Source organism: Bombyx mori, chromosome 16 (assembly GCF_030269925.1).
Source record: "Bombyx mori chromosome 16, ASM3026992v2".
NCBI lineage: Eukaryota > Metazoa > Arthropoda > Insecta > Lepidoptera > Bombycidae > Bombyx > Bombyx mori.
The window spans coordinates 13,077,476-13,099,506 of record NC_085122.1 but is presented as its reverse complement, the minus strand read 5'-3'; the positions used below and the strand labels follow the sequence as shown (position 1 = coordinate 13,099,506).

General features: G+C 41.6%; 2 protein-coding genes across 7 annotated transcripts in view; one reads left to right on the top strand and one right to left on the bottom strand.

Moving 5' to 3' along the window:
- Positions 1-4,442, top strand: part of LOC101738030 (uncharacterized) — a 14,440-nt gene extending 9,998 nt beyond the window's left edge. For all 5 annotated transcript variants that reach the window (XM_021352634.3, XM_062673145.1, XM_062673144.1 and 2 more), the window contains 4 exons: positions 482-617; positions 1,429-1,599; positions 1,877-2,022; positions 3,475-4,442. In XM_021352634.3, coding sequence (XP_021208309.2) covers positions 482-617; positions 1,429-1,599; positions 1,877-2,022; positions 3,475-3,620 — 599 coding nt within the window. In that variant the 3' untranslated portion in view covers positions 3,621-4,442. The remainder of the gene's footprint in view (positions 1-481; positions 618-1,428; positions 1,600-1,876; positions 2,023-3,474) is intronic.
- On the bottom strand, positions 4,173-22,031 carry LOC101738158 (coiled-coil domain-containing protein 63). Of its 2 annotated transcripts, XM_062673146.1 has the most exons (11): positions 21,960-22,031; positions 18,113-18,226; positions 17,547-17,669; positions 16,860-17,048; positions 14,311-14,450; positions 13,286-13,460; positions 12,618-12,797; positions 11,634-11,784; positions 7,759-7,930; positions 6,657-6,795; positions 4,173-4,984 (listed from the first exon to the last, which is right to left on the bottom strand). In XM_062673146.1, exons 2-11 carry the CDS (start codon positions 18,182-18,184, stop codon positions 4,835-4,837), a joined length of 1,491 nt encoding a protein of 496 aa, XP_062529130.1. In that variant the 5' UTR covers positions 18,185-18,226; positions 21,960-22,031; the 3' UTR covers positions 4,173-4,834. The 2 variants fall into 2 exon arrangements, with proteins under 2 accessions (XP_062529130.1, XP_004922782.1); XM_004922725.5 differs by lacking the exon at positions 21,960-22,031 and having other exon boundaries at positions 18,113-18,501.

Here is a 22,031-nt window from a genome sequence, read left to right as displayed (position 1 = left end):
CTAGTGGTTGGGGGTTGTGAGTCCGCACGGGTAGGTACCACGGCCCCGCCTATTTCTGCCGTGAAGCAGTAATGCGTTACGGTTTGAAGGGCGGCGCAGCTGTTGTAACTATACTCAGACCTTAGAACATATCTCAAGGTAGGTGACGCATTTACGTTGTGAATGTCTATGGGCTCCGGTAACCGCTTAACATCAAGTAGGTCATGAGCTCGTCCACCCACCTAAGCAATAAAAAAAATTAAAAAGATAGGAGAAAAGTGATGAGTGCAATGAAACCACTCCCCTACCAGCCCCCTTGGGACATGAGCTTGAGCTTGTGTTCAAATAAAAATAAAACCACGCAAATTGAAGTGTACGACGCCTCGCAACCCACGATCAAACCGAACAGAAACCATTGAACAAATCTGTATACTTACTTCGCCGCGGGTCCCCCGCTCGTACTCAGGGCTATCCGTGAAGACAACTTTTTTTTTTATTGCAGAGAAGAATTTAGACCGAATGGAGAAGAGAATGAAGTCGTTCGTGGAGTACTGGTGCGAGTCGTGGCGCGGCTGCACGGGCTGCGCCCCCACGCCAGAGCAGTTCATAGAGTACTTGAACGAGGCAGACATATTCCTGTGAGTTGTTGTAACTATACTTGAGACCTTAGAACCTATATCTCAAGCTGGGTGACGAATTTACGCCGTAGGTGTCCATGGGCTCCAGTAACCACTTAACACCAAGTGGGCTGTGAGCTCGTCCAACTATCTAAGCAATAAAAAAAAAGTTGTAATCTTGAGACGCACCAGCAAAATATCTTTTTTTATTGCCTTTGTAGGAAAACAGGCATACGGCCCACCTGATGGTGAGTGGTTACCGTCGCTTATGGTCATCAGCAATGCCAGGGGCAGAGCCAAGGCGCTGCCTACCATTAAATACTCTCGTTGATAAGGAATGTATATCCTTTTTAAGAAGTTAAGTACAATATCCCGAAAAATAGTTTGAATTGTTATATACTACATTGAAAGAAAATGCTATATCTAAAAGTCAATAATGACTACTTTCATGTTAGAGTTGAAATTAGAAAAATGCTTAGAGTGTGTTCGTCCACAGAGCATATAAAAATATAGGCAAAAGTGTCTGTTCGAATACAGCCAATAAAGATGTAATTTTAGAACAAACAAAATTCAAACATATTTAATGAAAAACATTGGTAATTAAAGAGATTATTTTTCGTGAAAACTTTATTTTGTATAATCGGCTAGGCAATTTCTTTTAAATAGTTTTTCAATCAAAGAAAAGAAATAGGAAAAGGTAATGATGCCTATTCTTTCATGCCAACTTGACACGAGGGATGCGCTGACTCAGCAGACGCATCGCTGTAGGGCGGCCCGCGGACCTACTCGCATCCCTTATTGTGTAGATTAACCCGGTGTTACTGCTCGGCAGGTACTGCGGCCACGGCGACGGGTGCCGCTGTGCGGGGGGCGGCTCCGTGGTGGAGGGGGGCGGCGCTCGCTCCGTCTGCGTACTCGCGGGCTGCGGCTCGGTGCGCCTGTGTCGCACGCAGCCTCGCCGCCCGCCGCGCGCCGCGCACCTGCATCTGCACGTCGCCGGCAGGTACGTACGCACACAGACGCGTACGCACACACCGGCATATACTCATACACATACACGCAAGCACGCAAAAAACCACGCAAAACCAAAACAACCACACACGCACACACAAACTCGCGAACGCACACACGCACACGCACTCTTACGCACGCGCGCACGCACGCACGCATGCACGCACACACAGGCACACACGCACGCATATGACAACTCCAACATTACTTAATGTCTGGAGATAATATTGCGCATTACAAATTAAATATGTAATTCTTAAAACCTTCAGTCCAATGGTGGTCGGCATGCTATGGGAGGTGACCGACCTAGAAGTGGACAAGGTGGTGACGACGATGATGTCCCTGTACGTGCCGTCCCGACAGGCGCTGCCCTGGTCGGCCGTGGGGAAAACTAAATGGAGCCAGGGGATTATCGGTAAGGCACGCGGGAGCAGACGTCCCCGCACTTATTTTTATTCATTGTGTTCGAAACTAATCTGTGGGATTTCGAGTTTTTACCACGGCAACACTGGTCGCGAATTGATGGGACATCGACTTTTTGGCGGGAATGCGAGGAGTGATGTTGTTTGATTTGTTTTATTTTGTTTATTTAGTGTTTCTTCAGGTCTAAATGTGTAATAACGGTGGTTTATTAACTGTTTAATATCTGTGAAAGTGCACAAATGTGGGAAAATGAAACAAAGCCGCTGGACGTAACTTCACGGGATCCTCCAAAAAGTCCACTGAAAAAATCTCAGTAAATGACCACCATTTTACTGAGATTATATTTCATCCCATATCATCTCATCTCATTTCATTTCATTTCATCTCAGTTGATTAATGTCTCAAATTAATCATCTTCATTTCATTTCACATTTTACACCATTATCATTTTTCTTAAAAATAAGAATATAAATTAAAATAAGACTAAGGGTCGATTCGACCAAACAAGAGTAAATCTTATTCTTAGAATAACTCGTCAGTTAATCGAGAGTAAATCAATTTTACGTTTTACCAACTACAATTCTAAGAATAGTGGGCCTATTCGGGAATTGTTACTATACCGCCGTTTCGCACGGAATAACGGAGCTATTCCTAGAATAAAGTAATGGCGTCTGTCAGTCCAACATCTGATTTCTGTCATTTCATAAATATTTATTCTGTTTTAATTTCAAGTCAACGCAATGCACTAAATGATTATTAATAGTCTGAATGCAACGTTTAAACGAAAAAATATAAAACCACACGACAAAACTTGACAATTCCCTCAAACAAACAAGAAATAAAAATAATACGTTTGACAGCTGGATATCTTACACAACAGCTACTTTTTCACACTAAAATACGGCAAAATCGAGTTGACGTATTGTATGCTCTTACACTATGCCGTTGAACAACAACATTTATTTGCCGGATTTTATTTTTGTTCACCATTCACTCTGCTATTCGCGTATTGTTATTCCTAGCGCAAGTATACGTGGAAAAACGACTATGAATTTACTCGAGATTAAAATCATGGAATAGGTTATTCCTCGTATAGTTACTCGAGTTTAAATTTAAGTTTGGTCGAATCCGCCCTTAAAGGTCTTAGTTACCAAGTCATAAAATCCCTTTAAAAAAGAAAATCATTGTTTTGATTATTATTTAAATCATAAGATGTCATTTTGATTAATGTCAAAAATGTAGGGTACCGTGACGTCATTATTAAAGTCAGTACGTGAAGAGAGTCGGGTCAACACATGATCAACATAGGTCAAACAAAACACAAATGTATGATGTTCCATTTTGAATGCTTATACTGTAACGTGATTTGGCTCAAAGGTCCTGTTCCTAGCTAAAGCCTAGCTAAAAAAGGCATTGTGATCATAAACTGAAACTGCTCGACTAGATGTGAGCCCGCCCGGCTGCCCGGCCCGGCCGCCGCACGAGCCGCAGCTGCTGCGCGCGCTGGGCGCCGCCCGCGCCTCCACCAACTTCATCATGATCGCCAGCAGCGTGGTGGCCAGGGGGCTGCCCGTCAAGAACTACCAGTGACGTGACGACTCCGTGTACTTTGACATATGGCAAGCTTTGAGAACTGTCACATTTGACACTTCGACATGACAGTAGGTAGCACCGGCACAAATAGGTAAAACTCCATTTATTTTTATATATGGCAATTTTGAGAACTGTCACATTTGACACTTCAACCTGACAGTGGTGCTTGATTATTTAAAAATATTAAAATAAAGTGTCTTACTTAGCTACTCACTTAATTCTTAGTGACTATCTGTGACCTTGCTCGTTCACGAAGCCCGCTATAGACAGCAGAGTATTATATACACTTGACACTTGACATTGGCGAAATCTAAAAGGAAACGCCATAAACCCAAGAGATAGATAAAAAAGAAAGGCTGTTTAAGGAGTTTGTAACTCTGAAAAAGATATAAATAAATCACTTGACTCAGACTTAAATATTATTTAATAAGTTTAAAAGGCTGATTTGATTGTTGATTTCAATGTAATATTATTATGTTAAAAAAGTGAAGAATAAAAAAAAAAGGGCAATGGTGAAAAGTGAATTATTATCTGTGATAATAATAAGAATTATATTAAATATGTATTGATTTAATTAATAATGATTACACTTACTTGTAAGTCAAAATTGAACAATATTGTACAATAAAAAAATGTTTCAATAATAATTTATGTAATAAATGCTTTCGAATGAAATAGAAAAGAATTTTGTATCTTTTTCTTCAATTTTACTATTTATTTTCAATATATCTGTAATCTTGTAATGTCTTCTTTCATAAAGTATCTTATAAGTAATTATGTATTTCTATTATTCTTACTAAAATAAATTTATTCTATTTTTATCTGTGTTTTCATTTGACACTACCTCTATGAAGATTTAGCTAAAGGACTAAAATCCAGACCATTATGTAAAAATAGCATAATGTATATTCGTATTGAGCGAGGCGACCGTGCCGGCGGGCACCGATTTTTCCAATGAAATAAGTGCTTAATGAATGTTCACGATTGACTTCCACGGTGAAGGAATAAAACATCGTTTAATAAAAATCAAGCCCCCAAAACCCGTTTTAGCTCATAACTCACGGTAGTTGGCTGCATGACACCAATCGCCTACGGGTATAGAATCCAAATTCGAAAAGGTGAATCATGGATGTTCGACCTTTTCCATCTAATATGGAAATTGTTATGTCTGGAGCGAGTAGTGGTGCTATATGTAAATATTACATAAGTATTCAAGCGTGTGTGGTAATCTGTGCGTTGTCCCGGTGGCGCGCCGGGAGGGCGGTTGTGTTAGCGGGGAGGGCGGGGGTGCGGGCGCGGGCGCGGCGCCGCCGTGACGACGGGGGCGTGCGCTCCTTGCTCTCCATCTGACGTTGTATGGCCTGCAACACAAACATATATACCCGATCCTGTGGACCGAATGGTAAACAGGTGACGTCGCCTTAAACACGTCATTACGGATCCTCCCGAACCATTAACGGTGCTTTTAGGTACCACAAGCACCGGTCACCGTTCTCGCCGAACCCGTCGCTTGCGACGAAGGGCTCGACGAGTAAATTAACCCACAGACACAGCCCACTAAGTTTCTCGCCGGATCTTCTCAGTGAGTCGCGTTTACGATCCGGTGGTAGATTCTGCGAAGCACTGCTCTTGGTAGGGCCAGCGTTAGCAACACTCCGGTTTGAGCCCTGAGAGCTCACCTACACGCTAGGGCAACGCTGAAATAGCCTCTAAAGGCTATCAGCATAGGTAGGGAAAAAACAAACATGTTTGATACTCCAGATACCAGATACCAGAACTCACAGACAACAAATGTGAATGTTGAGTCGTTAGTTAGTATAACAAACTAGAAACAGGATGGCGGTACCGGTCTGGGCCGCCACACAATCCGCCCAACTATTACTACGGATGGTTGTAGTTAACCAATAAACAAACTTAAACGGCTTATGTTTTAAGAGAATAGTTACGCGCGGCTTCACCCGCTTGGCTTCACCCGTTTGGTCAAGAAAAAGTGGCACTGTAGTTCAATGAAATATTTATTCGGATTAAACAGTAGCCCGCGTCACTACTCTGAACTAAAATTTATCGCTTTAAAAATTAGCTGGCTAGCTGTGGCTTAGTTTCGACGTGAAAGACGGATAAACAAACAAGCAAACACACTTTCAACTATAATAACAACAGTAAACTATAAAAATTGGACGCCTACGATGGGCAGGACATGACAATCACGCCACGTCAGCTGGTCCCGTGCTAAGTTCGTAAAGAACTTGTGTTAGGTACAGTTAACAGATAACGGAAATAAATGTAAGATTTTTATTATACACATACATATATTTAATATACATCCATAACCTTGGAAAATACATTTTATATTTATCATACAAATATTTTCACTTGGTGGGATTCGAACCCGCGACCCCCTTGTGTAGTGACCATGTCACTTACCACTACACCAGACGGCCGTTGTTAGTTAGAACGGAGGAGTCCAGAATTCCAGGACAACTAATATATGGTAAACCAGAGGGCCGCGGAAGTCGTGACACGCTCAAACTCCGATGGTTAGATGGCGTAGAACACGACCTTAGAGTTATTCGTGTCAAGGACTGGAAGGAGAAAGTCCTTAAAAGAGCAGTCTGATGAGATATACTGGACCAGGTTAAGGCCCAACCCTGGGCTCTAAGGTCTAAGATGTTGAAACGCACTCTTATCTATACTAATATTATAAAGCGGAAGAGTTTGTTTGTTTGAACGCACTAATCTCAGGAGCTACTGGTCAGGTTTGAAAAATTCTTTCAGTGTTACTTAGCTCATTTATTGAGGAAGGCTATAGGCTATATAACATCACGGTAAGACCGATACAAGTGGAGGACCAATAAATAATGTTTCAAAATAGGGGTTTAAATTGCTTCCTTAACATTCTATAATTCAAAAACATTTTAACTTTTTACGTTAATGAAGTGGGGGGTAACATTTAGCGTTATGCCAAAGTAACTATTCCACGCGGACGGAGTCGCGGGCAAAAGCTTGTATTTAATAATATTAGTATGAACTCACCTCGTCAAGTTTGATAATGTCGACGATTTCTGTTATTTTCTTCTCAAGGCTTTTGATGTAAAGTCGGGCGTTAGTCACGTTGATGACGAACGACTTACCTAATAACTTTAGCAATGGCAGAGAATCGCATTCTGATGCCCTAGAATTTAAAAACAAATTCAAGAAAGATCAAATGCAATGCAACTTTTGCTACAACTCCTCTTGTGGTTGAGTTATCGTCGTGATCTTGTTACTAAAAGGAGAAAGGTATTAGGAAATTTTATTTCGATCCTCCATTACGTTCGTCTGTGCATTGCGTGTTCTGCTTTTAACTAAATTAATCTTGTTTAAACCTATGTTTACGGTTTAGTATATTGGTTTTTAATCTCATTATATTATTTCTGATATTTCGAATACAGTCCTAAACAGAATTTTAATTATTACTACGACTAGCGAAATCCAGTAATTTTAGATATTAACCTTATTGATCTTATCACTTTGTCGCCTGGGTCTATTATCACGGCCAACTTCGTGCAGTAAACTGATTCAAGAGGGGCATTGACAGAATCTGAATGCCTCTGCTCACTGACAGACGTGAGGTTATAGGTATAAAATCGTGGGTTTTATTCACTGCAATGCAACCCTCTTCCTGTCCTAGACTATGCTTACTAATCGTAATGTATTCTCCACCTGATGTGCTAAGGATAACTTGATACCTTTTTACTGGTGGTAGGACCTCTTGTGAGTCCGCGCGGGTAGGTATTTTTTTTTTTTTTTATTGCCCTTGTAGACAGACGAGCATACGGCCCACCTGATGGTGAGTGGTTACCGTTGCCCATGGACTTCAGCAATGCCAGGGGCAGAACCAAGCCGCTGCCTACCGAGTACCTGTACCACCACCCTGCCTATTTCTGCCGTGAAGCAGTAATGCGTTTCGGTTCGAAGGGTGGGGCAGCCGTTGTAACTATACTGAGACCTTAGAACTTATATTTTAAGGTGGGTGGCGCATTTACGTTGTAGATGTCTATGGGCTCCATCCAGTAACCACTTAACACCAGGTGGGCTGTGAGCTCGTCCACCCACTTAAGCAATAAAAAAATATACAAATTCTTGAAATACTCACAAAGCCAAGCTATGTATTTGTTGCAGTAAGGAGGTGAGGACGTCTGTGTTTTTGTCGTACAATTGCTTAGCGTGGGCGGTCGCTTGTCGGCGCCCCTCTAACGTCAATCGGAGACTTTCAATGCTGTCCTGCTGCTTGTACAACTTGGCCTGGTGCTTGGCTGTTTCTTCCTCTATAATAAATACATTAAAATTCGTTATTTAAATGATAAACTGGGTATCAAAAGTGCGTCTCGGGACGGCTGACAGAAGTGATAACTTAATCTAAGTCGAACTATTTAATATTGAAATTGTTAAGCTTGAGAATAGCTATTACTTAATTTATATGTGTATATTATTAATCTATATATTAATACGTGAAGCAAAAACTTTGTAGGTATCCCTTTTTACGAAAATTGCGCGGACGGAGGAGTATGAAATTTTCCACACTTATAGAGAATATAGAGAAGAAGTGCACAATGCTAATATTTTTTTAAATAATGCATAAAAGATACATTAAATCAATAAAGAAAACATTACACATACTACATACCATGTATTTGACGCACACACGCATGCATACTATTTATTGTCAAACTTTTGTTTTTGACGTCTGTTGTCAAATTGAGAATAGAATATGGTTTGTCTTTGTTAATATTTTTGGAGTTTACTCCTTTAGAATCGATTTACATATATAGGCCCGGGGTATGAAAATTATGGGGACCAAAATCGTACTAGCATGTCACACGAAATGCGTTATGCGCCTGATTGGCTCCTGATTGCGTGATGCGTGCGCGCGCCAATCAGGAGCCAACGCGCGGCCGCGTTATCGCAGGTGACGCCGGGCTGCTGCGCCGGCAGTCCGCCACAAAGCCTCGTACTGATCGCGCGTTTCTCTCATTATTGTATTTTCATATATTTGTTAGTCGTTTGTTTTGTGTCTCGTTAATTTGTTAATAATCTGTAGTGTATCGTGTTGTCGTAATATAGAACTATTTCTCGTATTGTTTCGTTTAATTTTTTATATCCAGTAAACTCCAGTCGTGCGTCGGAGCGGACACACACACTTTTTTTATAATATAGTCTTGGCGAAATTTGTGATTATAGAAGTATAAAATACAATCTTATATCTAGGGTCGGCAGACTAAAGCACATAAGTCAAAAATTTCAATTTATTTTTTATTACATCATCGGTTTACATTTTGCTCAACACACAATCTGACTAAAGCACATAAATCAAAGTCAAGTATTTCATGGCGTATTCAAGCGGCGTTCTGTATCAACCTTATCAAATCCTAATATAATCAAACGAACTAAAAAACATAACTGGACTTATGTTCTAAGGAACACCATAAGTACAAAGTTATTAACGTAAGAAGTTTGACTTATGTTATAAAGAACATCAAAATGTAACATTTCTTTAGAGAAAGTGGTTACTTAAAAATATTTATAACGTAAACAATACTTCGGTAAGTGGTTTTAATTTACTAATGTTGTCGATTGTGCACAGTAGTAGCTTAAGTATTTTAATTATTTAAGATGAATATTCAAAGAGGCAAGAAATTAGTTGAAATGACGTTATCCACTCATCTGGAAAGCAATGAAGGTATATTTTCACATACCTTCTAAATTATGATTTGCAAATTACGTAATTATATCAATATTATATCATTATAAATAGATAATTGTCTTGTCCTTTTTTAGAAAATGTAAGTCAACAGTCGATTTTGAACACAGAGAACCTAGTAGTAGACGATCCTATACCGTCAACATCATCAGGTCAAGTCAGTAGTTTAACATACTATTCTGTATTTGACTTCTCTAGTGATGATTTTGTACGAGATCCATGTTATGAATTACCGAGACTTCCAATCACATCAAGTTCAAGTACTTGTGATGAAATTTCAATGAATCCTAATGTGTCTCCAAAAAAGAGTATTGCGTACTATAAAAAGAGAAAAAATAAAACGTAACTTAGGACAGGCATACAAAACTTTAAAAGGAAAATGTATATCAGATCGCACTATGAAAAAAAAATTTGAGAAAAAACAAAAAAAAAAGGCTGCTGAGTTTGTTTCGCCGGTTCTTCTCAAGACTGTGGCTTTTTTTGGAGCCGGTGGTAGAGTTTACATTGTTATTTATATTTTGACATTCAACAAGTGTGTTATACTGACATCTAAGTTCAAATAAATGATTTTGAATTTGAAAGAGTTACCTGTTTGCAGAATGAAATGTAAAGAACGTAAACCATTAGCTGATAGGCATGCCATATTTACAGAATATTGGCAAATGGGGTCATATGTAAAAAGATCTGCATACTTGGCGTCTTTAATGGAAATTCAAGATAAATCTAAGCAAAGAATACGAGCTATTGAACCTGAAAAGCAAAAGCTTAGAATGAAGACATAAAAATACTTTTTTACTGTGCAGGGTAAACGTGAACCTGTCTGCCGAGGACGTTTAATGAAACCGTTAGATGAAAGTGTCAATTTTATAAAGACAGTTGCTATGAAAAGGAGATCATCCATAGGAGGTTCTCAAACTGATGATATAATATCTATACAGCCATTACCCATATCCATCGAGAAAAAAAATGATTTAATTCCGCTGCTCCCTTTAATACTAGATATTTTCCATGAATTTTACATAAGTCTTCCCACGTTGGAAACTTTACGAAATACTGATCCAGATATTTTAGAACTCGATGAAGAAGAAGAATTTTAATTAAACATTGAATTGATATTTATATTTATATTTATGACTTATATTATTATAATATATATCTTAATTGTTGATCTTTTTCACTTAACTCATACTATTATTGTGTTCCTTATAACTTAAGTCATCTAATTATTAAATAATCACATTTACTTTAAAATATTTAATTTTAATAATAAGTTAGTGTTATAGACTTATATAATTCAAATAAACATTATTAAGTTTGTTAATGTATAAGGTTCTAAATAGTTTTTTTTAATTCCTGTAAAGTCGAGTTTTTTGACTTATGTGCTTTAGTCTGCTGACCCTAGATATAATAGTGTACAAACTTACAATTCCAATTAATTATAGTCGAATTTCGACTACTGCGGGACCTCTAGTTAATATAATAACGAAAGGAAAATTGTAACATAAATTGAAAGAGATATATAAATAGTTCGGAGTTAAATACGTTCTCAGCACCGTTGTCCTGTGCATGAGAGAAAGGGAAGACAGGCCAAAAGATTGGGCGCCACCCTTCGCATGGCATGAAGTTTTGTTTAAGAGTGCTTCTTACATTATAACATTCCTATTTTTGTTCGCTAATAACAACGGGAGACTTAAAATGAAGAAGGGCTTGTGAGATTAATTGTGATAAACCCTTAAAACCAAGTCTCTGAGACTCGAGTTGAACAATGAAATGAGTTCGCAGGCGTAAAGAGCTATTACAATCGCCTTTTGGTTTGATTCCCATTTTTTATTTTTTTCCTACCTAAGCTGGTAGCCTGGAGCGGCTATTGCAGCGTAACCGTGGCTAGTAGGTGAGCTCACGGGGCTCAAACCTGACGACGTTGCTAACACTGCCCCTAGCAAGAGTCGTGCTTCGCAGAATCTACCACCGGATCGGAAACGCGACCCACTGAGAAGATCCGGCGAGAAACTCAGTATGCTGTGTCTGAGAGTTAATTTACTCGTCGAGCCCTTCGTCGCAAGCGACGGGTTCGACGAGAACGGTGGCCGGTGCTTGAAGTACCTAAAAGCACCGTTAGTGGATCGGGAGGATCCGAGATGACGTAATTCCCATTATGCTTTGAATTAATCCATCAGATCTATTTTTTATTCTGGCAAACTCTAATATAATCTTGTGCAATATAAAGTTGTGCAGTAGCAATAAAATTCATTTTTCCGGCGGACGCATACCGATGTTATCCTTCAGCATTTTCACGTTGTCGCTGAGGTTCTTCAGCTCTGTGTTCACCTCGTTAATGTAGTTGAATAGAGCGTAATTCTCTTCTTCTCGACGCGAGAACTCTTGGATTAACTTGTCGACGTCATTCTCTCCAGTGAATTCCTAGAGACAGAGGTTGTTCAACTTTTCAGGTGACAGTACAAGTAGCAGCCTCCATACTGTAAATACCACTATCTTCTGCAGAGGCGGCTTTACTAATGCGGCAGGGTGTGCGCTGCAGACGGATGCTGAGGCTTCCTAATTCTAATGACCCTATTACATTTGTACCTGTACAATTTTGACAGCGCGTTTACAATTTTTTATTTTAATTTTTTTTATTGCTTGGGTGGACGAGTTCACAGCCCACCTGGTGTTAATTAAAGTGATTACTGGACCCCATAGACATCTACAACGTAAATGCGCCACCCACCTTGAGACATAAGTTCTAAGGTCTAAACTATAGTTACAACGGCTGCCCCACCCTTCATACCGAAACGCATTACTGCTTCACTGCAGAATTAGGCAGAGTGGTGGTACCTACGCACGCGGACTCACAAGTGGTCCTACCACCAGTAGTAGGGTAATTATTATTATTATTAGTATTAAGATGGTAGGACAATTATTGCACACGGGCGTTAGATGGGTTAAAGACGCCTTTCGCCCTGGATACCTGAGATCTAACAATCTAATTGCACTGCACTGTTTTAAAAATTTCAATCTGTCTCCTCCGGAACACTCAAAAGTGACTGAGAATTTTTGGTGATGGGCTAGGCTCTCCAGCGTCATTGGATCCTCTAATAGGGGGGCGGGTGTTGGTCTTCACATCGTGATGCTTATGGCCTTCACAAATCGCTTAAAACAAAGGGCTAGCACGTGTGCTTATCAATAATAATCAACAAACCGAAACACTGATTAGAGTATTCAATCACAAATTTTTTTAGTGGAGAATATTTAACCTTAATAGCATCTAAAATGTTGATGTAATTGTTGTATGTCCTCATTTCCTCTTCCTGCTGCTCCAGTCTTTTGGCCTCGGCCTTCGCGTCGGCCGCTGTGAGTCTGACAGTGCCCTTAGTACGCAGGAACTCCTCCAGTTTCATGCTGTGATCCAACTGTCGTTGAAGCTCCCGCACTTCCTATAAATTTAACATTGAACTGTTATCAAATTTGCTAAACTTTGAAAACAATTGCTGAAAAAGCTCATACCTATATCAACATATCGTAAAACTGGTGGTAGGACCCGTAGGTTGTGAGTCCGCACGGGTAGGTACCACCATCCTGCCTATTTCTGCCGTGAAGCCTGAAGCAGTAATGCGTTTCGGTTTGAAGGGTGGGGCAGCCGTTGTAACTGTACTGAGACCTTAGAACTCATATCTCAAGGTGGGTGGCGCATTTACGTTGTAGATGTCTATGAGCTCCAGTAACCACTTAGCACCAGGTGGGCTGTGAGCTCGTCAACCCACCTAAGAAAAAAAAAAAAAAGTATAATACAATAATCTTGTTTTAAGAAGTTTTGTTGGCTTATAGTACAAATCGAAGTTCAGTTACCGTCATCCGCACAAGACGACGAAGCAATGAACACGCCTGATACAAAAGATACTCGAATTAATAAGAAGACCCTTACCAAACAATGCTTTCTGTAATCTATAGCCGCTTTCTCCTTCAAAGCTTCGAGCTTGGAGCACCATTCCTCTCTCTGGTCGTACGTCGTGATGGCTTGCTCCACAAGCTCTAAGATTTGAGCTTTACCGTCCATCAATCGTTTGATCTGATTCTTCCAGATACCGTTGAAAAATTGTCTGGAAGTTTATTTTATGATACTCGCATTGACGGACACTTTGAGGTTTCTGTAATTTGTATAGCAGGTATGTTTTTCACGAGTAATTTTAGATGTAATTATTTTTTCCAAAAAAACAACTTTCCGGAAACACCGGCGAGGTATCTGTCAGCCAGGAATCATGTACATAACTAAGATATTGTTTTGCCATATATCATATAGCGCTGGAATTAATTCTCGTTCAGGGAGTGCTATATTCTTCAAACGAGGTTTGATTAGAGTCCTGAGCTGCTGACATTGCTAATGTCGATAAGTGAGCCTGATTACTCGCCAATCGGTGATCCATGTATTCGACTGTGTTCGAAGGCAACAAAAAAGAAAGGATTAGTTACGACCACAGTTACTGTTTGTGTTTCTACAGGACATTAGCTCTAATATGAGTAGTAGGTGCGCGTAATGACACACGAATACGACATAATAAATTCAGTAAAAGGTTATAAAAGACTAGTTTTTTATTCTCTTTTTAGGCAGACGAACATAGGGCCCGCCTGAAGGTAAGCGACGATCATCGCTCATGGATATGAGCAACGCTAGGGGCAAAGGCAAATCGTTGTCTACTATTGGCGACTCTTTCAAGCCTCTTTTGAAGAAGGATGTCTACGGGACTATCGTATATCATATTCGATAAACAATATGGGGAGGAATTCATTCAAAAACCAGATGGTATATGGCAGAAAATAGCACTGAAAGCACACTATGGGTGAATGCAGTAGTAGTTCCAGATAGTATGGATGAAGTATGCCTCGTTGGCAGCCTGTGCGACTCTTAACTTCTATTCTATTCTAGCAAATTCTATTAGGTAAAAAAATAACCTATCTCTTAACAAACGATCGATTTCAAGTCGCATCTTGTAATTGTCGCAGTTGACTGCGTTGAACTTCTTCATAGCCGTGTCCAGGCGGTTCTCGAGTTGGGTGATAACCGTTTGATTTGTGAGCGTGTTCGCGTACACCTATACAAAACTTGAATTAATATAAATTGATCCGTGTTACGTGATTATTTTTATTAACACATTGACTGCGTTATGCGCCTTAAAAGCCCCACACCCGACTGTTCTTTTATGCTACAGTAAAAACTTTTCGCTTGGTACGTTCAGACGACAAGTCCAAATTTCTATAGGTAAGTATGGGTAGTTCTATAAGTATCTCGAAAACATTTTTGAGGCATATCAGGTTTCATACGACAAATAAGCCTAATCTTGTCTTGGGAAGACCTCATATGTACTGGCTAAAAATCTCTGATATAGTCTCGCAGTCAACGTATTAATAATTACAGATGATGTAAGTTTCAAGCATTGAGCCCAGTGTGCTTAGTGTGAGTTTTTTAACGTTCTCGTTAATGTAAAAGTTAACTCAACTTTGTATGGAGTTGAAACTTTTGCCTACGTTTGACCCTAGGGGCCCTGTTCCAACACCATACAAATTAGAGTTAGCTTTTACCCGATCGAGAACATCAAAAAACTCGCATTAAGTACACTGGTCTAACCAAGCTGCTTGTTATTGTAGATGCTGTCTCATTGCTCATCCAGTCATCAAACAAGATAATTTGGAAGAACACTTTATCACTTCATCGGAGTCTTTCGTGAATATTATAATATAATTAGTAAAGACAAAGCTATACCCATCCATTTTAGTAGCTTCTTGGCATTGAGCAAGCTATGAACTAATCTGTCATATGACTAGCATATGACTCATATTGGAAGGGACAAAATCACATCATAGTTACATATCAACACTTGGTATTTTTTAATGATGTTATAAGCAGACAAGAATACATAAAAAAAGAATTTAAGCTTTTAATATTTTCTGTTATGTCTAGTTGAATGCATCTTTGAAAATTGCGTTGAAAACTGATGTTACACTATTTGACACTAGATGGCGACGTAAGCTTGCGTTTTTCGTGCAATTCCGAACGGCATCAGAATTGCTTTTTTGTTGTATTTGATACAAAAGAGCATTGTAATCACACAATGAGTGTGCAGGAATTTTAGTACATTGAACTTTAGTTTCAGAGGTTCACGAAATTCATCTTGTTAGGATTAATCCTGATTGTTAGTATTATTATCTGAGGTTAAATTTGATACATTTTGTGTATCCATTTGCAGCACTATACCTTTCGAATTTTTATAACTATTATGTTCATGTGACATACGACTATTTATTAAAACTATTAGTCTATTAAGAGCTCGGATCAAAATGTGATCTGAAGCTCTAAGGCAATTTGTCAGTAGACTAAATTTAGGCTATCCAATAAACATTGAAACAGATCACTAAGGACGATCAGAATTGCTTTAGTTCTTAACTCGTGTTGAAAGTATAAGGTCGTTCAGACCCCAACGTAATGACCGTAACGGAGCCGACAGCCAGTGACCTAAAACCATTCAATGTAGATTAAGGCTCTTGGAACGCGAGCTCCACAAGGTCACACCATAAGAATACCATGAACATTGAACAGACTCCATTTTGATATAGACCCTTGGGAAAACATAGAAGACAATACAGGGTGTATTGTGAGATACCTCCTCCCAGTTTCTGCCACAAAGCAGCTTTCGTTCGTTCAAAGAATGGTGTATTTATTATATAATAAAATTGTGACTGGCATGACTCAAGAGACTCAAGCCACTGAACAAGAACTAATAAACTCTTTTTACTGGTGGTAGGACCTCTTGTGAGTTCGCCCGTTAGGTACCACCGTCCTGCCTATTTCTGCCGTGAAGCAGTAATGCGTTTCGGTTTGAAGGGTGGGGCAGCCGTTGTAACTATACTTGAGACCTTAGAACGTGTATCTCAAGGTGGGGGGCGCATTTATGTTGTAGATATCTATGGGCTCCAGTAAGCACTTAACACCAGGTGGAATGTGAGCTCATCCACCCATCTAAGTAATAAAAAAAGACTCTTAGAACGCGAGCTCCACAATGTCACATCATAAGAATACCTACCATGAACCTACTGCATTTTGATACATACCCTTGGGAAAATGAAGAAGACAATATAGGGCGTATTGTGAACCTGCACAGGCTACCGAAATACCTCCTGTCTGTTGCTGTTTCGGTTCGAAAGATGGTTTAATAAAGTTGATACTTTGACATGTATCAAGATAAGTTCTTAACAAGCCACTGGACAAGACACTAACAAAAAAAAAAACACAGCCCAATTACTTTCTCGCCGGGTCTTCTCAGTGGGTCGCGATCCCGATCTGGCGGGAGATTCTGCGAAGCACCGCTCTTGCTAGGGCTTAGTGTTAGATATCTATTGGTCCTTCCACCTTCAGTGTGGAGCTCTGAATTAGATTGGAACGAAAACCGCCCATCCTTTCGACTCGTATAATCGTAAACATGTAAAGAAGTTAAAACCAAACAAACCTTTTCAGTTCCTTTGGTCTTCAATGCCTTGATTTCCTTCTGAACCTGTCGGAGAAGGAAGTCCAGTTCAGTGATAAACCCGCGGTGCTCCTTCACCTCCGCCGCGTATTTCTCGTGTTCTTTGAGAAGTACCACCAATCGTTCTCTGGTCTTCGCGTTGTCCAGGAGATTCGATGTGCTTTTTGTTAGCTACAAAATAAACTACGCAGTTTTTAAAATGTGTTAATGTAATGTGGGAAAGAAGAATACAAAATAGGGGGTTGGTTGTATCAAGAGATATTTTCTGGACAAGCTCACAGCCCACCTGGTGTTAAGACGTTACTGGAGCCTATAGACATATACAACGTAAATGCGCCACCCACTTTAAGTTCTAAGGTCTCAATATAGTTACAACGGCTGCCCCACCCTTCAAACCGAAACGTATTACTGTTTCACGGCAGAAATAGTAGGGGTGGTGGTACCTACCCGTGCGGACTCAAGAGAGGTCCTACCACCAGTTGATTACTGAGATGACAGTTGATAGTAGGAGTAAGTAAGCCCTTGGCTGAGTTCTTGAGATTTACGAAGGGCGGTTGCAAAATCGACTTTACAAACGGTTGAAAAGAAATGCTGTCCTTATATCATCTCGATTAATCAAACGCCAACCTTATCAACATTAAAAAAGTGTTTAGAAGCACTAGTGCCGACCTTGAGTTCCATCATGACCTTATCTAGTTCCGTGTTGAGAGTGCTGATGATGTTCTTCTGCATTCTGAGGGTAGGCTGCACGCTGCTCATCACCGTGGCGCGGTCTATCTCCATTACCCTGAACTGAATGCAAACCCAAAATAGAACATACCACAGTATTGTTAATATCATTAATGGGGGTTGGTTGAGTGATTGTGAAACCAGTTTTTTTTTCGAAAGCATACGACTTACTAGTGATTGTTCATCTTGGCTCGTGAAGAAAGCTGGACGAGCTCACAGCCCACATGGTGATAAGTGCTTATTGGAGCCCATACATCTACAACGTAATTGCGCCACCCACCTTGAGATATAAGTTTCGATAAGTTGCGTTCAAACCGAAACGCATTACTGCTTCACGGCAGAAATAGGCAGGGTGGTGGTACCTACCCATGCGGACTCACAACACGTCCTACCACCAATGTACTGCAGAATTGACTTAGTCTTACTAGCTCCTCGTTCATATAATCAAACAAAAAACAGTGACAAAATAAGAGCTCTCTTTTGGCTTGACCGTTTTCTAGTATTACCTGTCTCTGCAACTTTGAAAGTTCATCCTCGGCTATCTTCTCCATCTCCATATCGTCAGCCGGTGTTGTCATTTTCTATGCGTTTGATAAACACCCAGGAAATTCTTGAAGTACCTACAAAACCCTTTAAATGTGATTACAGTTTGTACACTGGTCCAATCAGTTTGTTCACTGCTCCAATCAGTTTGTTCACTGGTCCAATCAGTTTATACACTGGTCCACTCAGTTTGTTGTGTGCTTAAGAATTCGGAGAAGGGTCGATAGGTTTAGTAAAATCGATATTGTAGGTTGCTTGGATACGTGTCCTACTTTATTTATTGCGCCGACCCGACAGACTTTGTCCGAACTTAAGTAAATACGCGATCGTGTGAATTATCGGGCAGCTTGCCTCATATTCTTGCCTAGAAAAGTTTATTTTTTAAATACCCTAATCGTCCCAACTGTTCCCAGATAAAACTCTTACCTTCTTCTTCTCGTAGGGATGCTAGAAAGCTAGCTCATGCTAGAGATTCATTATTTAATACTACAAACTATTCCCGAAACATCGACTATCAGTTCTATCGCGATTTTTTTACTAAAATCTACCTAATTAAAAGTATCTAATGCTATTTTAAATTATTATGCTGTTATAGTTTTTTTTATACAACGAACCGCCTTTTTTTTATCAATGCATGCAGTCGGTACCTATAATTGTGTTAGCATTTAGTGTGAAATCAATGTATATGATACCTGTTAATGTTCTGTGGTGATGTATAACATGTTGGTATCCAATAAATAAAATAAAATAAAAAATAAATTTTTTGGATGGAAGGATAGCTTTGGGACCAGGATAGAATTGCGAACTCAAGGGTTCAGCCAGGAGGTAAAAAGATCAGCTGTTTTCAACCGTACGTACCATGGGGAGTGCTAAAAGGAATTGTTTGAGACGATCCTATGAACTCGTTTTTACCATCGCACTGCCCGCCGCCAAAGCAGATACATCCATACTACTATACAGAACCACATATATACCAATTTCCATTAAACGGTAATGATAATCTATTTTATATTATAACTTGTACCGGTCCGCTTCGCTGGGCATTTAAAATTAACATTATTATTTCTCACCCCCACAAACATTCTCATCATTAACGCCTCCGCAACTGGTGTAGGGAGTCCAACACTCGTATAAATACTAGCCTATCCATTAAGTATATGTATTTTCTACATAGATACCAAGTTTCAAGTCAATCGGATGCATGGTTCAGTAGTTATAACGGAACATCCGTAAAAACCACTGTAGATTTATAAATCTATAAATCTATACTAATATATATATTATATATTAGTATAGATTTATCGCCTATATCGGTGAACGAGCTCACCGCCTATCTGTTGTTAAGCTTGTATACATCAACACTTAATGCCGCCACCTTTTTTCCTAGTCTTAGTTGAATGAGTACTATAAAGGCTGTCTTTCAGACTCAAACGACAGCTGTGTTAGAAATTATGTAGGTATTATACAGTAACAACTCCTTTATTTATACGCGCTTCCTTAATTCGCGGATTAAAAAAATGCGACCCAATTCCTGTATTCGCGGTACATCAGTAAATACACATTGATAAAAAGGGTTTTGATTTTTGGGTTATAAAAGGGTTTTGGTTTGGGTTTTGATTGATTGAATATGTAGGTTTTTTGTTTTTTTTTGTTTTTTTTTTTTTACACGCCACGTTAACTGGTCCCGTGATAAGTTCGTAAAGAACTTGTGTTACAGGTACCAGATAACGGATATAAATATAAGATTTTTATTATACACATACATATATTTAATATACATCCATAACCCTGGAAAAGACATTTATATTTATCATACAAATATCTTCCCTTGGCGGGATTCGAACCCGCGACCCCCTTGTGTAGTGACCATGTCACTTACCACTACACCAGACGGCCGTTAGGTTACGTTAGGTATCCAACTGAACTCGGCTACGACTGGGTCTTGCGTGGCGCCCTAAGCACTCCTCTCCCGGGTCTGAGCGTAGTTTGCTACGCGGACGACACTTTGGTCGTGGCCCGGGGGAGGGACTTGCGAGAGTCTGCCCGTCTTTCCTGCGCGGGGGTGGCCTTCGTCATCGGCAGGATCCGAAGGCTGGGTCTGGAGGTGGCGCTCGATAAATCCCAGGCCCTGTTGTTCCACGGGGCCAGGAGAGCGCCGCCTCAGGGGGCCCACCTCGTGATCGGAGGCGTTCGCGTCGAGATCGAGGCGACCGGGTTGCGGTACCTCGGTCTCGTACTGGACGGTCGTTGGAGCTTCCGCGCTCACTTTGAGAGATTAGGTCCCCGACTGATGGCGGCCGCCGGCTCGCTGAGTCGGCTGTTGCCGAACGTCGGGGGGCCTGACGTGGTGGTGCGCCGCCTCTACACGGGGGTGGTGCGGTCGATGGCACTGTACGGGGCTCCCGTGTGGTGCCACGACCTGACCCGCGACAACGTTGCGGCGTTGCGACGTCCGCAGCGCGCGATTGCGGTCAGGGCGGTTCGTGGATACCGCACCGTCTCGTTCGAGGCGGCGTGCGTGCTAGCTGGGACGCCTCCCTGGGACCTGGAAGCGGAGGCGCTCGCTGCGGATTACGCGTGGCGATGCGATCTCTGCTCCAGGGGGGAGCCGCGTCCTGGCGCGGCGGAAGTTCGAGCGCGGAAGCTTCAATCTCAGCGTTCCGTGCTCGAGGCGTGGTCTCGCCGCCTGGCGGACCCCGCCTACGGGCGACGGACCGTCGAGGCGATCCGCCCGGTCCTCTCGGACTGGGTGAATCGCGACCGAGGACGTCTCACCTTCCGAGCGACGCAGGTGCTCACGGGACACGGCTGTTTCGGTCGCTACCTGCACCTCGTCGCCCGGAGGGAGCCGACTCCGAAGTGCCACCACTGCAGTGGCTGCAACGAGGACACGGCGGAGCACACGCTCGCGTACTGCCCCGCTTTCGCGGAGCAGCGCCGCGTCCTCGTTGCAAAAATAGGACCGGACTTGTCGCTTCCGACCGTCGTGGCTACGATGCTCGGCAGCGACGAGTCCTGGCAGGCGATGCTCGACTTCTGCGAGTCCACCATCTCGCGGAAGGAGGCGGCGGAACGGGAGAGGGAGAGCTCTTCTTCCCTCTCGGCGCCGTGCCGCCGCCGTCGGGCCGGGGGCCGGAGGAGGGCGTTTGTCCAGCTCCAGCCCCTATGAGGAGGCAGTCTCCTCCCGGTGATGGTCACGGGGCGACCTAAGGGGGTTGAGGCTGCGCCGCACGCTACCGTCACTCTAGCGCGCTGGCACCAGGAGGACGGGACGGCGCGTCGGCGGCTGCGGACTGCGATGCGGTCCGCATTTTCGTCGTCGCTGTCGTCGCCGAACATACTGTTGAAGAGCAACCCGGTCGGCGGTGTATCGCGTTCCGACCCGGCAGGCTGGTTCTGGCCCAGCGGGGTATCCCGGAACACCAGCGGCACCGCCCGGGCGGCCTGGTAGGGCCGCCGTACCGCGGAGACTGACGTCGTTGGTCGTCGACTATCGCCTCGACGACCCGTCAGTCGGGCGTCCTCGGGGTGGCGTGACCTTAGAACTTATATCTCAAGGTGGGTGGCGCATTTACGTTGTGGATGTGTATGGGCTCCAGTGACCACTTAACACCAGGTGGGCTGTGAGCTCGTCCAACCATCTAAGCAATAAAAAAAAAGAAAAAGAAAAAATACGCTTTGAAAAACATCGATTCGTACAATAACCATAATAATAGCCTCTTTTGGTATTATGAGATCATTTCCCGACTTAGTCAGCATTAATAAAAAAGTTTTAAAATTTGTTCAATTTTAATCCTCTCTCCATATTACCTTGATATTTATTGTCCTTGTCTAGCACTAAGGTTTTTGAATCACCTGATTGTTTGTCTCCGTTGCACCTGG